The sequence below is a fragment of the Oncorhynchus clarkii genome, chromosome 5 (genome assembly GCF_045791955.1).
Source record: "Oncorhynchus clarkii lewisi isolate Uvic-CL-2024 chromosome 5, UVic_Ocla_1.0, whole genome shotgun sequence".
NCBI classification, from domain to species: domain Eukaryota; kingdom Metazoa; phylum Chordata; class Actinopteri; order Salmoniformes; family Salmonidae; genus Oncorhynchus; species Oncorhynchus clarkii.
In genome coordinates, this window is record NC_092151.1 from 69,938,303 (window position 1) to 69,957,722 (window position 19,420).

Here is a 19,420-nt window from a genome sequence, read left to right on the forward strand (position 1 = left end):
TTGTCTATGGCCATCTAACAGCACAGAGAACAAGGCAAGCAGCAGAATATTAGATTGAATAGTGACGTCAAGGTGATAACAGCAGCATATAAATAACTTTGATGGGGGAAGTTGAATATTATCTAGATTTTAGACACAGTGGCAATGACGAGAGGTTCAGACAAAGTGCAGCAAAGCAAGAGGAGGAGTGACATTATAGAAAAGATCATGGGACACACACAACAACGTCTGGTTACTCAGCATACAAAATACCAAAGGCAGTCCCATGCAACAAGAGAGTTTTCTTCCTCTCAAAAGCACTTATAAGGCTTCAAGTACTTAACTGTATAAAATATATAGCAAAAACACTCTCCTATTCTCCTTTTGAGACTACAGTTTTCCAGTATCTTTATGTCAGGGAGTGTGGTCCCAGTATTTCAGCTGTGGCACACAGACACCAAACACTGCAGCATGTCAAAAGCATCATCACTCGGTGATAGTACAGGGTACAGTAAAGTAGGGCTGATATATACCTCCCATGGCCCATGGTAGGGTCTCTATCTGCCCCTTTGCAGTGGCAGTATCTTAGCATTAAGGCCGGAACAAGTCTCAGTCTAACTTAGATCCTTTTCTTTCCCAGTGCTCAACTCACCTCACAGTGTTGGGACAGTGAGGGTGTAGAGTACATGTGTGGGCAGACAAGGGAGGGGCTGAGAAAGCGTCACACTGGCATCATGCAGTCATTCTCCATAGATAAACACATACACTATAAACAGACTTTGGCAAGTCCAAGACCAGGAGTACAGGTAAAATGCAGAACGAGAATGCTTTAATAATGATCCAATAAATATACCTCGAGTAGCATTCTCTTGAAAAGATCTTTCAACATAAATACATTGTTGTAGATCAATAGCGACTTGGACTCTGAACCTGGGCTTAGCCTACACTGTGCAACACACTGACTCAGCAGGCTTTGGAAAAGTTAAAAGAAGCACAAAACTTCAGAAGACGACAAGGTCGATCAGCCACAAAGATAGGTTACAAAAAGCCCACGAGTGAAAGAAGATTTAAAAAGAAATCCATAAGAGTACAGACTTGGAAGGACAGATCGGATTACATAGACACATGGCTACATTGGTGAGCACGTTGTCCCACTGAATATGGAAGAAGAATAGACCATAAGAACCCCATGAAGCTGATCATAGCATACAAGATAAACAAGTCTCCATTAAAGGTAATTTTAGATCTAGGATCCTGATACTACTCTCCCTCCATACAAAACCTTTGGCTATCACTGGGGTGCCTGTCCTACCAGTAAGAGCGTAGTCTAGTCTACCTCTCTCTCTACTAGGCTAGGACCTCTCTCTATTCGGCTACTCCTGGGGAGCAGTGGGCTCGTCCTGCTCCAGCTTGTAGGAGATGCGCCTGCAGCAGTAGAGGCTACAGAGCATGGGGTCACACCTGTTAGCGCAGGCAGGGTCGCAGCGGCCCATTACTTGCTCCACCATCTGGCCCAGCCGGGTGCACCCATTCTCCCCCTCCGAGTAGCAGCACATGGAGTCCACGCAGCCGATGCCCTGGTAGTTGGTCTCAATAAGCTGCAGAGAGAGGGAGGGGAGATGACAGGTGGCAGACCACAAGAGAATATTACAATCAGCACATAAAAAAAGGTCAAACCACTATCCAGAAGGAAACAGTCGAGGGAGCAAGGAGGGGGTGTTGGGGATTCTGAGCTCTTCACAACAATAAGGGGTGGGTGATGTACAAGGTGTCAGACACAAATGTACACAGTAAAGCTGGGGAGGTGAAAATCAATCAAATAAAGACTTGAATCAATACATTTAAAAGTGATAAACGATGCAGTATTTGCCAAGGCAAGCCTGTCCATGTAATCAAATCACACAGTAGTTACAGAGTTGTTATGTCAGTGTAACGTGTGCTTAAAAATAAGTCGGCTCAGTTACACATAATGATATATAATGGCGATTCACTCGCAAACAAAAGACAATCCTACGGATGCAAATGAATGGCAAAGGCAGAGAATTTTGCGAATTTAAAATGCATAGCCTTAAGTGTAAGAAAGTCGATTCATAGACGGCTCTGATCTCTTACAGCAAACTCTTCATTTTCCTGAGTAAGCACTCATTGCGCAGAGCAATGCTGCAGAGGCAAACCTGAACACATCCCAAGACTATCGACACTGGTTTGGGGTTACAACGCTCAATTCCCCCCTCTCCCCACCACTCAGAAACTACTGTATATTTGCAACAACAGCAGAAACAGTGGTAAGAAGACTAAACCAAATAGGTATTAGGCTACATTGTCATGAATGTATCATTCTACTGTATCTTACATTACACACTGTCCTCCGAATCATAACTGTTGGAAAAACTGGCAAGCAAGTTCAGGTGATATTGATATTCTTCTCATCAACACTGTACAAGGCCGATTACACAAAAATCCTTCATGTTTCCATCTTGACCTGTCGCTAGGGAATCCCTCTAACATGGTTGGAGGTGGTGATGATTGACAGTTAAAGTAGCTGTCCAGTGATTCCACATTTATGAAATATGACCTATAATTAAATTACAATATTAATCCTTCCAAAAATGGGAATTAAGTGTGTTAAAAAAAGCTGTTTTTCTATATTTGAATGTTGTGGGTGTAACCAACAACAGAATGGTGTGGGCGTATACTGGTCAATACAAATACTCATGACAAGTAAACGCTGATTGGCCAACTTAGCCAATGAGCCATCTTGGCCAAAAACATGACATCATCCACTATGAGGAAATAGCCATACCCTTTGAAACAGTCTGTTTGAGATACAAGTAAAGAGTGTTTTTTTTCTGAAATTCATGCTTTGGCCACAAATATGAGAACAGGACGAGTCAACAACATTATTTGGGTAGAAGATAACAGATGAGCTTTTAAAAGTTAAATTTTCACTTTACAGTTAGTTTAAATCAGCTGCCCCCCCAATCATTTCCTACGTGATTTACCGCCCCTGTAAATTAACACCTTGTGTTAGCACAAACAGGAATATCATACCAGTCACACAGAACTACACAATTGTCAGCTAGCTAGACCCATCAACAGCATAGAAGCCATCAATAACATGTAGAACCCACCAAAAACAGACCAAAAATACTAAAATCAAGAATACATAGGAGTTCGACTAAGGTGATATTGGTAACATTCATGCGAAATACAATGAGATACATTTGATCTATTGACAATCATAATCTTTGTTATTAATGAGGTGAAATAGTAACCTTGCCATTGATTTGATTAAATTAAGTCAGGGATGAGGTATATGAAAGTTAAATGACGGGGAACACCAAAAAAGAACAAACAAAAAAATAAATGTAATCTAAAGAACAAGCCAAAGAAAAAAAATGACAGAACAATCAATTTGCCATATGCTGGTAGGATTATTATATATTGAAATGAAAAATATGGTTTGTTTGAAACAATGAGCTTCAGTCTTTTGCTGCTTTAAAGGCATTTAGGCAAATAAAACATGCATAAACATTATTGCTTACATACACAGACAGAAAGGTGATCAATGACACAAATCATGATTAAATGAGGTTGGGTTTTGTTATCACACAGGGCAGAATGCTGTAGTATCCAGACAGACAGGAGAACAAACGGGGACGACATCGAGAGGACAGTTAAACAAACGTGCCAGCATTCTCCCACCACCCAGGGTGATCATGCCCTGATAGGATCCCAGCTAAAGTCTCTAGGAGGGATGGCTCTGGTCAATGTGGCGGAGGGGGGGGCTATATGGGGATGGGTGGACAATGGTAGTTCAGGGGAGGACCCACACACACAGACGCCTGGCTGGGCCAGGGAAGGAGTAGGACTACTACCTAGGGGAGCATAGGGCTGGGCCTTGGGCGGGGGGAGGAGAAGCAGCTAGCAGTTGCCAATTGTCCTCCCCTCGGCTCCAGCTTTCAGCAGAGTCATATTCTGAGCTGACTGAACTCTTATCCTCTTCCATCTGGAAGCACAAAACAACCCATTAAGTCTCCCGGACAGAAGGAAACAGGAGAGAACAAGATGAATGAGCACAAAAACTACTCCCACATCCATTGGAGGTACGAGGATAGCCACATAGCAGTTACTGATCAATGTGTGTCCAAAACAATGTGTACACAAATCTTTTAATTAGGAGACTGGGCACAAAGATGTTCCAAAGAACCAATGAGCCAGTTTATTCATTTCAGTGTACTTTCAATTATGTAAATTGATCAACTATCTGGATGACTGAGGAATTAATTTAGAATTTGGATGATCAATTATTCCATAAACAAGTCAATCCAATTAGGAAATTGATCACTTGCTTTTGGATGGAGTGGTCGTCATTTTCTCTGCTCATTGTGCATATCTTAAGAAACGAATGCTACTGTTTAAGAGCATGCTGTCCAGAATATGATCTTGAGATAGTGAATAAACTCCTATGGAAATAGCATTCACCAGCCAGAAGCTTTGAAGTTCTTGCTAACTATAATTTTGTGCCTCAGAGTTACTGTATTAGCAGCAGCACACAAACAGACTCAAGCTGTGCTCCACATGCCATTATGGCTGGAGCTTTATATTAGGGCTGCTGCACCATGCTGCAGTGAGGGGCTGCTCTGCCCAATGCAGAGAGCACTGGTCCTTCTATGCTAACCTGAAGTGGCGCGCACTTGATAGAGGCTTTCCTAGGGCCAACATGCAGGGGTGCATAACAAAGTGACTTAGACTTATCCTTTCCTCTTTTTTTAACCCCATTTCCCTTTCCCTAGAATGCTGGTTAGTTAGTTTGTCCTCTGCATGCAGACAAGACTTATTAGGCAGCACGGCCCTCCTACTCTACCTAATTTTGCCCAGCTGATTCTTGGCTCTGGAGAGAGGCTGCAGAGCGATGAAGTCGTCACTTATAGCGACTCGGTTGGAGTACATCTACAGAGCAGAGGGAAGGGCGGAACACACAGACAGTCAGTTAGGAGGGAAGAAGACATACATGGTAGACAGAGTAGTAAGACAGAAACATACACATGTGCACACACACACGAGTACATCAGTCAGAGAAAGGTGCCTTTATCACAGAGACAGGACATGAGACTCAAGCCTGAGAAAGAAAGAGCTTTTATCTTCTAAGAACCGCCGAGCAGCACTTTAGAGTGGGGATGCTAGAATTTCTGACTGAACAACTATTTGATGCAAAAAAGGCCAATACGTATAAACAAACAAAAAAACAGGGCATATCAATGTCAACCTTTTAAGCAAAGAGGAAATTGTGACCACAAAAACAGAACAGTTGAAAAGTCTGTTTGAGGAGGCTGTTTAAAAAAAACAAACAACTGTGTTCATGTTGAGTAACATGCTCCTACCATCTGGCATCTACAGTCTAGCTCTCCCACCTAGCAGACACACAGACACGCTACAGTAGGTTTAGAGCTGGAACAGAGAACCCGTTGTTTTGAGCGTGCCTTTGTCAGTTGCACAGTGAATTGTTGTTCTTGTGTTGTCTGTGAGGTGAAAAGCCATGCTGTGGTGCGAGTGTCATACGTTTCCTGTCAGTGTATAGTCTGTTACCACAAACGTTGCTGTGAGGGTGTCCTGTGGGTTAGCAACAAGCTGCCCACCCCTCCCCCTATGTCCTACCTGAGACTTCTGGGTGCTGGTGGGCTGGAGGTGCCTGTAGAACACCTTCTTGATGATGTCAGGGAAAAGGCAGGTGATGATGATGATGATGATTGCGAACCAGGCAGAGCCGCTGGACAGCAACTGGACGAAGACAAAGTACATGTCCTGGGTGTGGAGGAAAGGCCTGGAGGGGGGCAAAGGTCACAGAGAATCACACTGTTAGTCAGCCAACATTTTTTTTATGCTCAACTAACCCTGTGAGTAGAGCCTGGAATGGAACTTTAAGCTTTTTGACTGTCTGAGATGACAATGGAGATAGTGATGCTAGCCACTGTAAAACAGGTGAAAATCTGAGTAGACTGTATGCCACATGCAGTTCAATTACACTTGTTGGTCTTATCACATACTATATACTGGAGTGCCATGTGTACTAGACAAACACAGGTTGTGTGGGAAAGAGATGGCAGCTCAGCTCACCAGATGATTCCCCCATAAAAAATGGAGAAGATGAAGTAGAAAGCGATGGAGCCCCAGGTAACAAAGTGATTCATCCACGTCCAGAAGTGGGTCTCCAAGGCCAGCTGTTGACAGAGAGGAGAAACGACATGTAGTTTGGTCAGAACAGCATGTGAAACAACATAGGAGAGCAGAGAGGAGTGAGGTGCCAGTGACAACAATATCAAACATAGATAGACTTCATGTGGGATTGCTTTCAGATTTATGAATCAAACAATTGCAAAAACTCAAATAACATGATTTACCTTCAGTGTAACAGTGATGACCATTACTGTGAATACCAAAGTGCCAAATGTCCAGTTTCCAAACATCTACAAGACAAATAAAATAAAACATTTAAGAATTTTCACATAGAAAATACAATGGCATAACATTATCATAGGAATAATGCTTTAATAGGGATGTACACTGAGTATACCTAACACTAGGAGCACCTTCCTAATATTGAGTTGCCCCCCTCCCCCTTTTGCCCTCAGAACAGCCTCAATTAGTCTGGGAATTGACTCTACAAGGTGTCAAAAGCGTTCCACAGGGATGCTGGCCCATGTTGATGCCATTGCTTTCTACAGTTGTGTCAAGTTGGCTGGATGTCCTTGGAGTAGTGGACCTTTCTTGATACAAACTGTTGGGCGTGAAAAAAAACGGCAGCGTTGCAGTTCTTGACACAAACCGGTGCGCCTGGCACTTACGACCATACCTATTCAAAGACACTTAAAATCAAACTCTGAATGGCACACACACAATCCATGTCTTAATTGTCTTAAGGCTTACAAATAATTATTTAACCTGTCTTTTACCCTTCAAATACACTGATTGATGTGGATTTAACAAGTGAATCAATAACGGATCATAGTTTTCAGCTGGATTCACCTGGTCAGTCTAAGTCATGGAAATAGCAGGTGTTCTTAATGTTTTATTCACTCAATGGAGATCGAGTGATGTGTTATTAGACAGCTTTCCAGAAGACTAGGCCTAACCTGTGGAGACAAAGTTACTGACTCTCCGAAAGCTATGGAAGTGAGCGTCTCCAACTAGCCATCACCACTCACACTGAGAAACATAGCACATCATCAAACGCATAACCAAGCAGGATGCTGATATAGAATGGACCAATGATAGTAACAGATGATAGGGTAGTAACTATGACGGGCATGCATCCACGGTAATTCAGTCAACTCTTACCAGTTGTCTGTTAGCTCTCAAAATCTGACGACATGCAGAGCATGAAAAGAGGGAGAAAAGAGGAAAAATAAAGAAAACAAAAAGCAAAAAAGAGCAACATGGTGAGTTCTTTTTCAACAACACGCCACAATCTAGTACAGGTGCGTCAAACTCGTTTTGCCCCGGGGGCTGCAGTAGGTCTTCAACGAGGTCCGGAGGGCGGCACTGAAAATCGGATATATTTCCTCGCTGTCAAGATTGGCAAAAAAAAAATATAGTCCTCTATACATTATTTTGGGAATTGTCGATGCTCCCTGACTGTCTAGCTCCATATGCCGTTATGGCGATTATTAGTGAGCTGGACAAGAAACTGTATGAATGTAGGTCCTTTATCATTTCTTCACCATTTCAATTTGGTTTGAGTCATTTTAAAGTAAATTGAGTCCGTTCCCACCCCTGCTCTAGTAGAAAGACTGACACAGACAACCACAACAACACAGGCAGCCTCCTGGAACCGTCTAGAACTTACTGCCATCACACTGCCTAACAAACTGAAATATCAATATTTCATATTACTGTCTTGGTAAAACACCCAATCAATATTCCCAGAGATCTGCACAGAACATTCACAATCAGGTTCCCTGTCAGGCCAAGCCAGGTGGATCTCTGGCCCTCCCTCCTCCAAGCGGACCACTACCAGAGGTAGAGCAGATGGTACAGTACAGCCACCCTCACCTGTCCATTCCCCATGAGAGACGTGTCCTCCCCCATCAGGATGTAGGAACCGAAGAAGAAGACAAAGGCGTGGCAGAAGCCCAGCAGTGTCCAGTACAAAAAGGTCTTGAAGGAGAGGAGAGAGTTCTTGCTGATGTCTCTGTTGGTGTAGAGGGACAAAAACGGATGGTACTGTCCGTTATCAAATGCTTGTTGTGTTTTCAGGTAAATGCATCTAATGGAGGTACAGCCTCATTCTGTATGGGAAAAAATATGTCAAATAGAACACCATGTCCTACCTGTAGAGCACTGGCTTACTCTGCAGCACATGAGGATGGACCAGTTGCTCAAACAGGCTGTACACCAGTATGGGCAGGGAGGTGAAACAGATGTTGTAGAGTGTCAGGTAGACGCTGTCATACAGAGTCTGGGGAAACAGGGACACAAAAACGAGGTAGGACAAGGTTGCCACATAACCCCGGGCCATGTACAGCACAGCACAGCACATACACCTGCCAAAAAAAATCACTTCCGTTCTTTATCCAGCATCAACTGGTGACGATATTTGGCTAATTTATACTGTATGTTGATGATCCAAAGCTGGACAGTTTGAGTTGTTGATCCCTCAGTGGAGATAAAGCTACACGTGGTACCTTCAGAACAACAGGGATGTTTATCACACAGAACACACTACACTGATACAACACTTACAATGCAACAGTAATAAGGGACCACAAAAAATGAACAAATAGAACTAATGAGACATTGAAAGACACTTACTTGTTGTGAAAACAGACAGAAGAACTGGTATAAAAACTGGGGCGTAATAAAGCACACATTCTAAAAGAAGACAAAAAGGGATTTAGACCTGAGACAATAACATCTATCTCCTGTATTGGTTTTCATTGTATAGGGCACTGCAAAGCATCCTTAAACATCGAACTCACCTTGTAAAAAAAGTACTGTACAAGGGTTGCTATTCTAATGTAGTAGAAGTGGCCATGGACAAGCAGCAATTTGGAAAGGAATTTAAACCTCGCTATTGCATAGTCACTGTTTTGTACTGCTTGTCTTCCCTCCTTGCCCATGATTCCTGGAAAAATGAAAAGGTCTGTTATTAGCCACCTTGTATTGAAACTACAAACAAAATACAATATTGAGTAATTGACTATTGGGACGTTCCATGTCATTTCAGAAAGCCATGACACCCACCATATCAGATTGTTCTGAAATATGTTTCTAACTACAGAAACTAAGCATTCAGGAAACCTTTTGTTGAAATAAAATTTGATCTGAGAAATTAAGCTAATTGATTGCACCCAAATTGTCCATTTTAATTTATAGGATTCAGATAATATTCAATCATTATAGTATTTAAAATCCAATTTGGACCAAATATTTTTCTATTAATAAGTAAGACTTGAGGAATCCAAAGAAGTGGTCAAAAGCCATTAGTTCTCAATGTTTAACAAGTGGTATGAATCTGCGGCTCGGAGTATTGTTTCTTCATCCTATGTAATGTATTCTCAGTGAATTTGAATCCCCACTGAATACATTATATAATATGAAAAAAACAATGCTCTGACCCGCAGCGCCATACTACTTGTCAAACAGAGAACCGATACATTCTCTATACTCTTTGTTGGGGTGATATTTGTTGAGGGATGTAGGTAGGTCTGTGGGTGGCTTTCGACCATTTCTTTGGATTCCTCATGTCTAATTCATTGTAAGAATAAAGTTTGGTCCAAATCAGATTCTTGGTACTATATTTATTGAATATTATATGAATCCTATAAATTAAAATTGCCAATTTGGGTGCAGCTTAATTTGTCAGAGACCAAATTATATTTAAAACAAAATCATTTTGGGGGAATGCTAATCTTAACAGAAACGATTTTAGAACAATCTGAGATGGTGGGCATCGAAATCCTCTTTCTTGTGCTTTTTGAAGTGGAATGACCCTATTGTAATTTGATGGGGTGAAGAATTTACCTATGCCAACATGGGCTTCTTGAATCATGCTGACATCATTGGCTCCATCCCCAATGGCTAAAGTGATGGGTTTCTCTGGGGATGTTTTCAGCAATCTCACCACCTGCCAAGCAGCATAAAATACTCATTAATAAGCAGTCCAAATGAGACCAGGAGCAAGTCCACAGAAATTAACCTTTAATGTAACACTGCAGACAAAAATCACAGCACTGGTCAGATAATCTACCCTCCACAGCACTGATCACTAATACAAAAAGCAGAGAAAACAAAATATAAAACTGAAATAACTTCCTAAGATTAATAGCGAAGACAATTTGTGCATGTCATGCAAGAGCGCACACTGTTGTGAGCAGTGTTGGGGGTAATGCTTTACAAGGTAACGGGTTAGAGTACTCAGATTACTTTTTGTGGTAATGTTAGTTTTTCAATTTAAGTAATCAGTTACTTAGTTACTTTTTCTAATAAGTAAGTTGTAACTAACAATATTATTTAGCTTTTTCCATTGGCACTTTGAAGTGAATCCGGGTTGGCCTTGGTGGGCTAGTTCGAATTGAGTTTCCACCTCCTCCAGAAATTAGAAATGTCACGTTGTTAGGTAACGTAAACTCACCCCATTCCGTACAAATGTGCGCAACTGCAACATTCAAACGAGGCTACAAAGAAAACAAATGGGACTGTAGCGACTGTGTTGACGTCAAAATCTGGGGTGTGAACTAGGTTTCTATTCAAGCGTTGATCTAAATGGTAATGGCTCTATAGTATTGGAGAAAAGTTGAAAAAAACAGACCCTCCGTTACGTCGGGACGTACAGCACGCATAAAGCAACTATTTCTGTCTTACAAACTCATCCCCTACTCTCATCCTTTAAAAACAAGAAATGGACACCAACGATGTTAGGATGAAACAGTCAGAGATCACCAAGCGCAACATAGCTTCTGCGTGTAAATCAGCTAGAAAGATGTGTCGGCATCGAGTAATTGTCTCTGGCCCCCTCCCAGTTAGGGGGAGTGATGAGCTCTACAGCAGAGTCTCACAACTCAATCGCTGGTTGAAAACTGTTTTCTGCCCCTCCCAAAAGATGGGACTCACCCACAAACAGGACCAAGCCTGACCTGCTGAGGAGTGACGGACTCCATCCTAGCTGGAGGGGTGCTCTCCTTTTATCTACCAACATAGACAGGGCTCTAACTCCTCTAGCTCCACAATGAAATAGGGTGCAGGCCAGGCAGCAGGCTGTTAGCCAGCCTGCCAGCATAGTGGAGTCTGCCACTAGCACAGTCAGTGTAGTCAGCTCAGCTATCACCATTGAGACCGTGTCTGTGCCTCGACCTGGGTTGGGCAAAACTAAACATGGCGGTGTTCGCCTTAGCAATCTCACTAGGATAAAGACCACCTCCATTCCTGTCATTATTGAAAGAGATCATGATACCTCACATCTCAAAATAGGGATACTTAATGTTAGATCCCTTACTTCAAAGGCAATTATAGTCAATGAACTAATCACTGATCATAATCTTGATGTGATTGGCCTGACTGAAACATGGCTTAAGCCTGATGAATTTACTGTGTTAAATGAGGCCTCACCTCCTGGCTACACTAGTGACCATATCCCCCGTGCATCCCGCAAAGGCGGAGGTGTTGCTAACATTTACGATAGCAAATTTCAATTTACAAAAAAAAAAATGACGTTTTCGTCTTTTGAGCTTCTAGTCATGAAATCTATGCAGCCTACTCAATCACTTTTTATAGCTACTGTTTACAGGCCTCCTGGGCCATATACAGCGTTCCTCACTGAGTTCCCTGAATTCCTATCGGACCTTGTAGTCATAGCGGATAATATTCTAATCTTTGGTGACTTTAATATTTACATGGAAAAGTCCACAGACCCACTCCAAAAGGCTTTCGGAGCCATCATCGACTCAGTGGGTTTTGTCCAACATGTCTCTGGACCCACTCACTGTCACAGTCATACGCTGGACCTAGTTTTGTCCCATGGAATAAATGTTGTGGATCTTAATGTTTTTCCTCATAATCCTGGACTATCGGACCACCATTTTATTACGTTTGCAATTGCAACAAATAATCTGCTCAGACCCCAACCAAGGATCATCAAAAGTCGTGCTATAAATTCACAGACAACACAAAGATTCCTTGATGTCCTTCCAGATTCCCTCTGTCTACCCAAGGACGCCAGAGGACAAAAATCAGTTAACCACCTAACTGAGGAACTCAACTTAACCTTGCGCAATACCCTTGATGCAGTTGCACCCCTAAAAACTAAAAACATTTCTCATAAGAAACTAGCTCCTTGGTACACAGAAAATACCCGAGCTCTGAAGCAAGCTTCCAGAAAATTGGAACGGAAATGGCGCCACACCAAACTGGAAGTCTTCCGACTAGCTTGGAAAGACAGTACTGTGCAGTACCGAAGAGCCCTTACTGCTGCTCGATCATCCTATTTTTCTAACTTAATTGAGGAAAATAAGAACAATCCGAAATTCCTTTTTGATACTGTCGCAAAGCTAACTAAAAAGCAGCATTCCCCAAGAGAGGATGACTTTCACTTTAGCAGTGATAAATTCATGAACTTCTTTGAGGAAAAGATTTTGATTATTAGAAAGCAAATTACGGACTCCTCCTTAAATCTGCGTATTCCTTCAAAGCTCAGTTGTCCTGAGTCTGCACAACTCTGCCAGGACCTAGGATCAAGAGAGACGCTCAAGTGTTTTAGTACTATATCTCTTGACACAATGATGAAAATAATCATGGCCTCTAAACCTTCAAGCTGCATACTGGACCCTATTCCAACTAAACTACTGAAAGAGCTGCTTCCTGTGCTTGGCCCTCCTATGTTGAACATAATAAACGGCTCTCTATCCACCGGATGTGTACCAAACTCACTAAAAGTGGCAGTAATAAAGCCTCTCTTGAAGAAGCCAAACCTTGACCCAGAAAATATAAAAAACTATCGGCCTATATCGAATCTTCCATTCCTCTCAAAAATTTTAGAAAAGGCTGTTGCGCAACAACTCACTGCCTTCCTGAAGACAAACAATGTATACGAAATGCTTCAGTCTGGTTTTAGACCCCATCATAGCACTGAGACGGCACTTGTGAAGGTGGTAAATGACATTTTAATGGCATCGGACCGAGGCTCTGCATCTGTCCTCGTGCTCCTAGACCTTAGTGCTGCTTTTGATACCATCGATCACCACATTCTTTTGGAGAGATTGGAAACCCAAATTGGTCTACACGGACAAGTTCTGGCCTGGTTTAGATCTTATCTGTCGGAAAGATATCAGTTTGTCTCTGTGAATGGTTTGTCCTCTGACAAATCAACTGTAAATTTCGGTTTTCCTCAAGGTTCCGTTTTAGGACCACTATTGTTTTCACTATATATTTTACCTCTTGGGGATGTCATTCGAAAACATAATGTTAACTTTCACTGCTATGCGGATGACACACAGCTGTACATTTCAATTAAACATGGTGAAGCCCCAAAATTGCCCTTGCTAGAAGAATGTGTTTCAGACATAAGGAAGTGGATGGCTGGAAACATTCTACTTTTAAACTCGGACAAAACAGAGATGCTTGTTCTAGGTCCCAAGAAACAAAGAGATCTTCTGTTGAATCTGACAATTAATCTTAATGGTTGTACAGTCGTCTCAAATAAAACTGTGAAGGACCTCGGCGTTACTCTGGACCCTGATCTCTCTTTTGAAGAACATATCAAGACCATTTCAAGGACAGCTTTTTTCCATCTACGTAACATTGCAAAAATCAGAAACTTTCTGTCCAAAAATGATGCAGAAAAATTAATCCATGCTTTTGTCACTTCCAGGTTAGACTACTGCAATGCTCTACTTTCCGGCTACCCGGATAAAGCACTAAATAAAACTTCAGTTAGTGCTAAATACGGCTGCTAGAATCTTGACTAGAACCAAAAAATTTGATCATATTACTCCAGTGCTAGCCTCTCTACACTGGCTTCCTGTCAAAGCAAGGGCTGATTTCAAGGTTTTACTGCTAACCTACAAAGCATTACATGGGCTTGCTCCTACCTATCTCTCTGATTTGGTCCTGCCGTACATACCTACACGTACGCTACGGTCACAAGACGCAGGCCTCCTAATTGTCCCTAGAATTTTTAAGCAAACAGCTGGAGGCAGGGCTTTCTCCTATAGAGCTCCATTTTTATGGAACGGTCTGCCTACCCATGTCAGAGACGCAAACTCGGTCTCAACCTTTAAGTCTCTACTGAAGACTCATCTCTTCAGTGGGTCATATGATTGAGTGTAGTCTGGCCCAGGAGTGGGAGGGTGAACGGAAAGGCTCTGGAGCAACGAACCGCCCTTGCTGTCTCTGCCTGGCCGGTTCCCCTCTTTCCACTGGGATTCTCTGCCTCTAACCCTATTACAGGGGCTGAGTCACTGGCTTTACTGGGGCTCTCTCATGCCGTCCCTGGAGGGGGTGCGTCACCTGAGTGGGTTGAGTCACTGATGTGGTCATCCTGTCTGGGTTGGCGCCCCCCCCCCTTGGGTTGTGCCGTGGCGGAGGTCTTTGTGGGCTATACTCAGCCTTGTCTCAGGATGGTAAGTTGGTGGTTGAAGATATCCCTCTAGTGTTGTGGGGGCTGTGCTTTGGCAAAGTGGGTGGGGTTATATCCTTCCTGTTTGGCCCTGTCCGGGGGTGTCCTCGGATGGGGCCACAGTGTCTCCTGACCCCTCCTGTCTCAGCCTCCAGTATTTATGCTGCAGTAGTTTATGTGTCGGGGGGCTAGGGTCAGTTTGTTATATCTGGAGTACTTCTCCTGTCCTATTCGGTGTCCTGTGTGAATCTAAGTGTGCGTTCTCTAATTCTCTCCTTCTCTCTTTCTCTCTCTCGGAGGACCTGAGCCCTAGGACCATGCCCCAGGACTACCTGACATGATGACTCCTTGCTGTCCCCAGTCCACCTGGCTGTGCTGCTGCTCCAGTTTGAACTGACCTGAGCCATAGGACCATGCCCCAGGAATACCTGACATGATGACTCCTTGCTGTCCCCAGTCCACCTGACTGTGCTGCTGCTCCAGTTTCAACTATTCTGCCTTATTATAATTCGACCATGCTGGTCATTTATGAACATTTGAACATCTTGACCATGTTTTGTTATAATCTCCACCCGGCACAGCCAGAAGAGGACTGGCCACCCCACATAGCCTGGTTCCTCTCTAGGTTTCTTCCTAGGTTTTGGCCTTTCTAGGGAGTTTTTCCTAGCCACCGTGCTTCTACACCTGCATTGCTTGCTGTTTGGGGTTTTAGGCTGGGTTTCTGTACAGCACTTTGAGATATCAGCTGATGTACGAAGGGCTATATAAATACATTTGATTTGATTTGATTTGACAGTGACGGGGGTAAGGGGGGATACCTAGTAATTTTTTTGAGTCATCATTGCATGCCATCATCCTTCTCAAAGCCGCTGTTTATTTCTAAGATCACTTTAGCACCGCCCTAAAAACCCGATTCAAATTCGACACAAACCTTCAAATAGGTATATAATGACACATTATAAACTCATTATAGTGTTTTATTTACATTTTAGAGGTGATAAGGTGATAAGTTGAACAGATCGAGTGAAAAAAAAGCTATTTTCCCCACACATCTCTCCGTCTCACTATCACGCATTAGTTTCGCTTCCCCACCCGCCCCAACGGGGCTCATTGCCTTATTGAATTATGCAGCAACGGGCAGTGTTTAGGTCATGTAATTGATTATTTTGGAAAGGGGAGAAATTGTGCTTTACAATGGTATTGACATTACAGTTGATCTGGAAGTATTACGTTTTTGGGGGCGCTAAAATAAGGGCAATTGTACGGACCAAGACGAGGTACAAGTTTACACTAGCCAATATGTGACTGTGCAGCTGGCTTCGCTAATGTTGCTAGCTAGCTAGCTAGCAAGATGTTGAATATAATAATAGTGACCATGCTGTAACTGCTGTACACACCTGCCAGGGCAAGCCAGACTGCGATCCATGTATTTAGCTAGATAGCTAAACTGTTATCATCGTCGCTAGCATAACAGGCTAGCTTAATTCCTACCTTCCTTCCTTGCCATGGCATTGGCTATTAGCTAGATAACCAAGTAAACCAGACAACAGGCTTGATATGATGTAGCTAGCTAGCTTACGTTAAAAGGGCACTAAAAGTTCACAATGTAGTCGTACAGGCCTAGTTTTACATATAATTGACATATAACCCAGTTCGTATCAGAACTGATTGGTTGCCAGTTGTCCTTGTTAGCTATTTGAGCTCTCCTTTTACATATGTATTTAAGTATTGTAAAGGAGATATTGCGTCTGTCATTGTTACATGAGTTGGTATAGCACAGAGTGATACAGACGTAGTGTGCTAACGTTACCTCTACTGGGCATAAGAATGATCAACACGTCTTCAGAGGGTTTTCTTTTTGGTTACGCAAAAGAAATGTAACAACTAATTAGTTACTTTCCGTTGCAAGTTACTTTCAATGGTCGTGATGTTGTAAAGTAACAAGTTACTTTTAAAAAGTAACGTTCTCCAACACTGGTTGTGAGTGAGTTGTAAGAGTGCACTGTTTTAATCATACAGTATGTTAATTCTACTAGAATATAAGTTGTAGCCTGTTAGTAGACAATCATCTTTAGACATTTGTTCTTAATTCTTGATAGAGCATGAGAAAAATCTGAATAGCGCCGTTCTCTGGCTCCATTCATAAAGGAGACCCCTAATAGGTTGGTAGTGACATGAAGCAGTGACAGTAAGGGAACTTGCCTTGGCCTTCTGCAGGGGCGCCATCCGGCAGCACAGCACGGCAGAGCAGTTCTTGCACACCTCCATGAAGAGCTTCTCATGCCCCCGCAGTGCCAGAGACAGACTGGCTCCGTCCACCACCAGGCCATGTTGGATCACATGGTCCTCTTTGATCCTACACACACACACAGACAGGAGAGCAGGTATAAATAACTATACAGCCTTAGCATGGATGTCCTCACGACACAGGATGTGTACACACACACACACACATTACATCTCACAAATGGGCCATCACTGGGAGGGTTATGCATCATTTCCAAACATAATCAACCCATTTTAAATGGAATTTAATAAAAACATTAATGGTCTTGATTTCTCATAACCATATCCATCATTTGTCATCCAGCACGGGTGGTATGTGGGAGGATTCGGGTCGTGACTACCTCTACAAAAAATCAATATCTTTCAAATTCAGTTCGAGTGCTATGGCAACTCTTCTCCGCTTTCCAAACTGAGTCACCCGCAGCGCATCGTGTCTAATGATAATCTCCCCCCATGGGACCTGCACCGAGACTCCTCCTTCACCATTAATAAGCCAAGGACCAATGAAAAAGGGACTGTATCAGTGCTGATACAGAACAGAAAGTTCCAGAGCTGCTCTGACAACATTCTGGCATGTAGAGAATCACTGTGTAGTGTGAACATTGGAGCACTGTCCTTAACACTAAATATGACGTTAATCTCTGACTTCTATACTTATTTATTGCACCCAAACTTGTAGATTACCCTGAATACATCAACATGCTGATGAGGGCATGTGGACAAGTCAACCCAGGACACAACATGGATCACAGACATAGTGAGTGACATGAAGATCATGGGGAAACATGGTGGTAGATGTGAGTAAAAGTGTCCTACCTCCTTGCCAGTTGTCGGAGCTGCTCGGCACACTCGTTGTCAGACTTCTGCTGCACCAGCTCCAGGATGTTCATGGTGCGGTGGAAGTGGCCGCAGGAGAGGCTGACACTGACCGCTGTCTCGTGCTTGTCCCCGGTCAGCACCCACACCTTGATCCCAGCCAGGCGCAGCGCCTCAATGGTCTCCTGGACCTTCTCCTGCAGCCTGGGGACACAGACATAACACCAGTCACAGCACGTTAGCCTCTCTGCCATATTAAAGACCGAAAAAGGTAGAAGCAGAGGTGGTTCAATTACGTTAAACAGTTGGGAGGGTTTCTGTGAGTGTACGCGCACTGATTGCAGTACAAGAAACAGAGTTTCTTTTTCTTTCAACCTCAATTTTCATCCTTCCACCACAGGAGGCAAACAATTTACAGCTTATAACTTCTTGGTGACAGGGGGGCAGTATTGAGTAGCTTGGATGAATAAGGTGCCCAGAGTAAACTGCCTGTTACTGTCCCAGATGCTAATATATGCATATTATTAGTACTATTGGATAGAAAACTCTGACGTTTCTAAAACTGTTTGAATGATGTCTGCGAGTATAACAGAACTCATATGGCAGGCGAAAACCTGAGAAAAATCCAACCAGGAAGTGGGAAATCTGAGGTTTGTAGTTTTTCAACTCTTTGCCATTCCAATATAGTGTAAATGGGGTCATATTGCACTTCCTAAGGCTATCACTAGATGCCAACAGTCTTTAGAACCTTGTTTGAGGCTTCTACTGTGAAGTGGGGGCAAATGAGAGCTGATTGAGCCAGGTGTCTGGCAGAGTGCCACAGGCTCTGAGGCACGGTTACGAGAGAGTTAGCTCTCGTTCCATTGCTTTTCTACAGACATAGGAATTCTCCGGTTGGAACATTATTGAACATTTATGATAAAAACATCCTAAAGATTGATTCTATACTTAGTTAGACAAGTTTCTACGGGCTGCAATATCACTTTTTGAACTTTTCGTTCGACGTTCGGCTGGACCTGAACGCGCATTTGGATTGTTTACCAAACACGCTAACAAAAGAAAGAAGCTATTTGGACATAAATGGACATTATCGAACAAATTAAACATTTATCGTGGAACTGGGATTTCTGAGAGTGCATTCTGATGAAGATCAAAGGTAAGTGAATATTTATAATGCTATTTCTGACTAATGTTGACTACACAATATGGCGGATATCTTTTTGGCTGCTGTACTCAGATTATTGCTTGGTTTGCTTTTTCCGTAATTTAAAAAAAAAATCTGACAAAGCGGTTGCATTAAGGAGAAGTATAGCTCTAATTCAATGTATAACACTTGTATTTTCATCAACATTTATGATGAGTATTTCTGTGAATTGATGTGGCGCTCTGCACAATCACTGCATGTTTTAGAACTACTGAATGTAACGCGCCAATGTAAAATGACATTTTTTTATATAAATATGCACTTTATCGAACAAAACATACATGTATTGTGTAACATGAAGTCCTATGAGTGTCATCTGATGAAGATCAAAGATTAGGGATTCATTTTATCTCCATTTGTGCTTTTTGTGACTCCTCTCTTTGGCTGGAAAAATTGCTTTTTCCTGTGAGTTGGTGGTGACCTAACATAATCGTTTGTAGTGCTTTCGCTGTAAAGCATTTTTGAAATCATACACTGGCTGGATTAATGAGAATTGTATCTTTAAAATGGTGTAAAATACTTGT

The 19,420-nt window shown here is 42.6% G+C and overlaps 1 protein-coding gene across 6 annotated transcripts in view; it reads right to left on the reverse strand.

The window, feature by feature from the left end:
• LOC139409302 (phospholipid-transporting ATPase IF-like) overlaps positions 1–19,420 on the reverse strand; it is a 43,677-nt gene that overhangs the window by 4,424 nt on the left and 19,833 nt on the right. The window contains exons 19-30 of one of the 6 annotated variants that reach the window (XR_011634389.1): positions 17,693–17,896; positions 16,793–16,946; positions 10,003–10,105; positions 8,958–9,103; positions 8,791–8,850; positions 8,310–8,437; positions 8,032–8,170; positions 6,381–6,446; positions 6,097–6,200; positions 5,638–5,803; positions 4,847–4,932; positions 1,441–1,577 (exon numbers count right to left, since the gene is read on the reverse strand). Coding sequence is in view for 5 of the 6 variants with exons in the window: in XM_071154239.1 (XP_071010340.1) it covers positions 1,353–1,577; positions 5,638–5,803; positions 6,097–6,200; positions 6,381–6,446; positions 8,032–8,170; positions 8,310–8,437; positions 8,791–8,850; positions 8,958–9,103; positions 10,003–10,105; positions 16,793–16,946; positions 17,693–17,896 (1,495 nt within the window). In the remaining variant the exon portion in view is untranslated. Of the gene's footprint in view, positions 1–1,131; positions 1,578–2,888; positions 3,989–4,846; positions 4,933–5,637; positions 5,804–6,096; positions 6,201–6,380; positions 6,447–7,281; positions 7,342–8,031; positions 8,171–8,309; positions 8,438–8,790; positions 8,851–8,957; positions 9,104–10,002; positions 10,106–16,792; positions 16,947–17,692; positions 17,897–19,420 lie in introns of those variants that run through there. The other 5 variants (XM_071154241.1, XM_071154242.1, XM_071154240.1 and 2 more) reach the window with 5 other exon arrangements.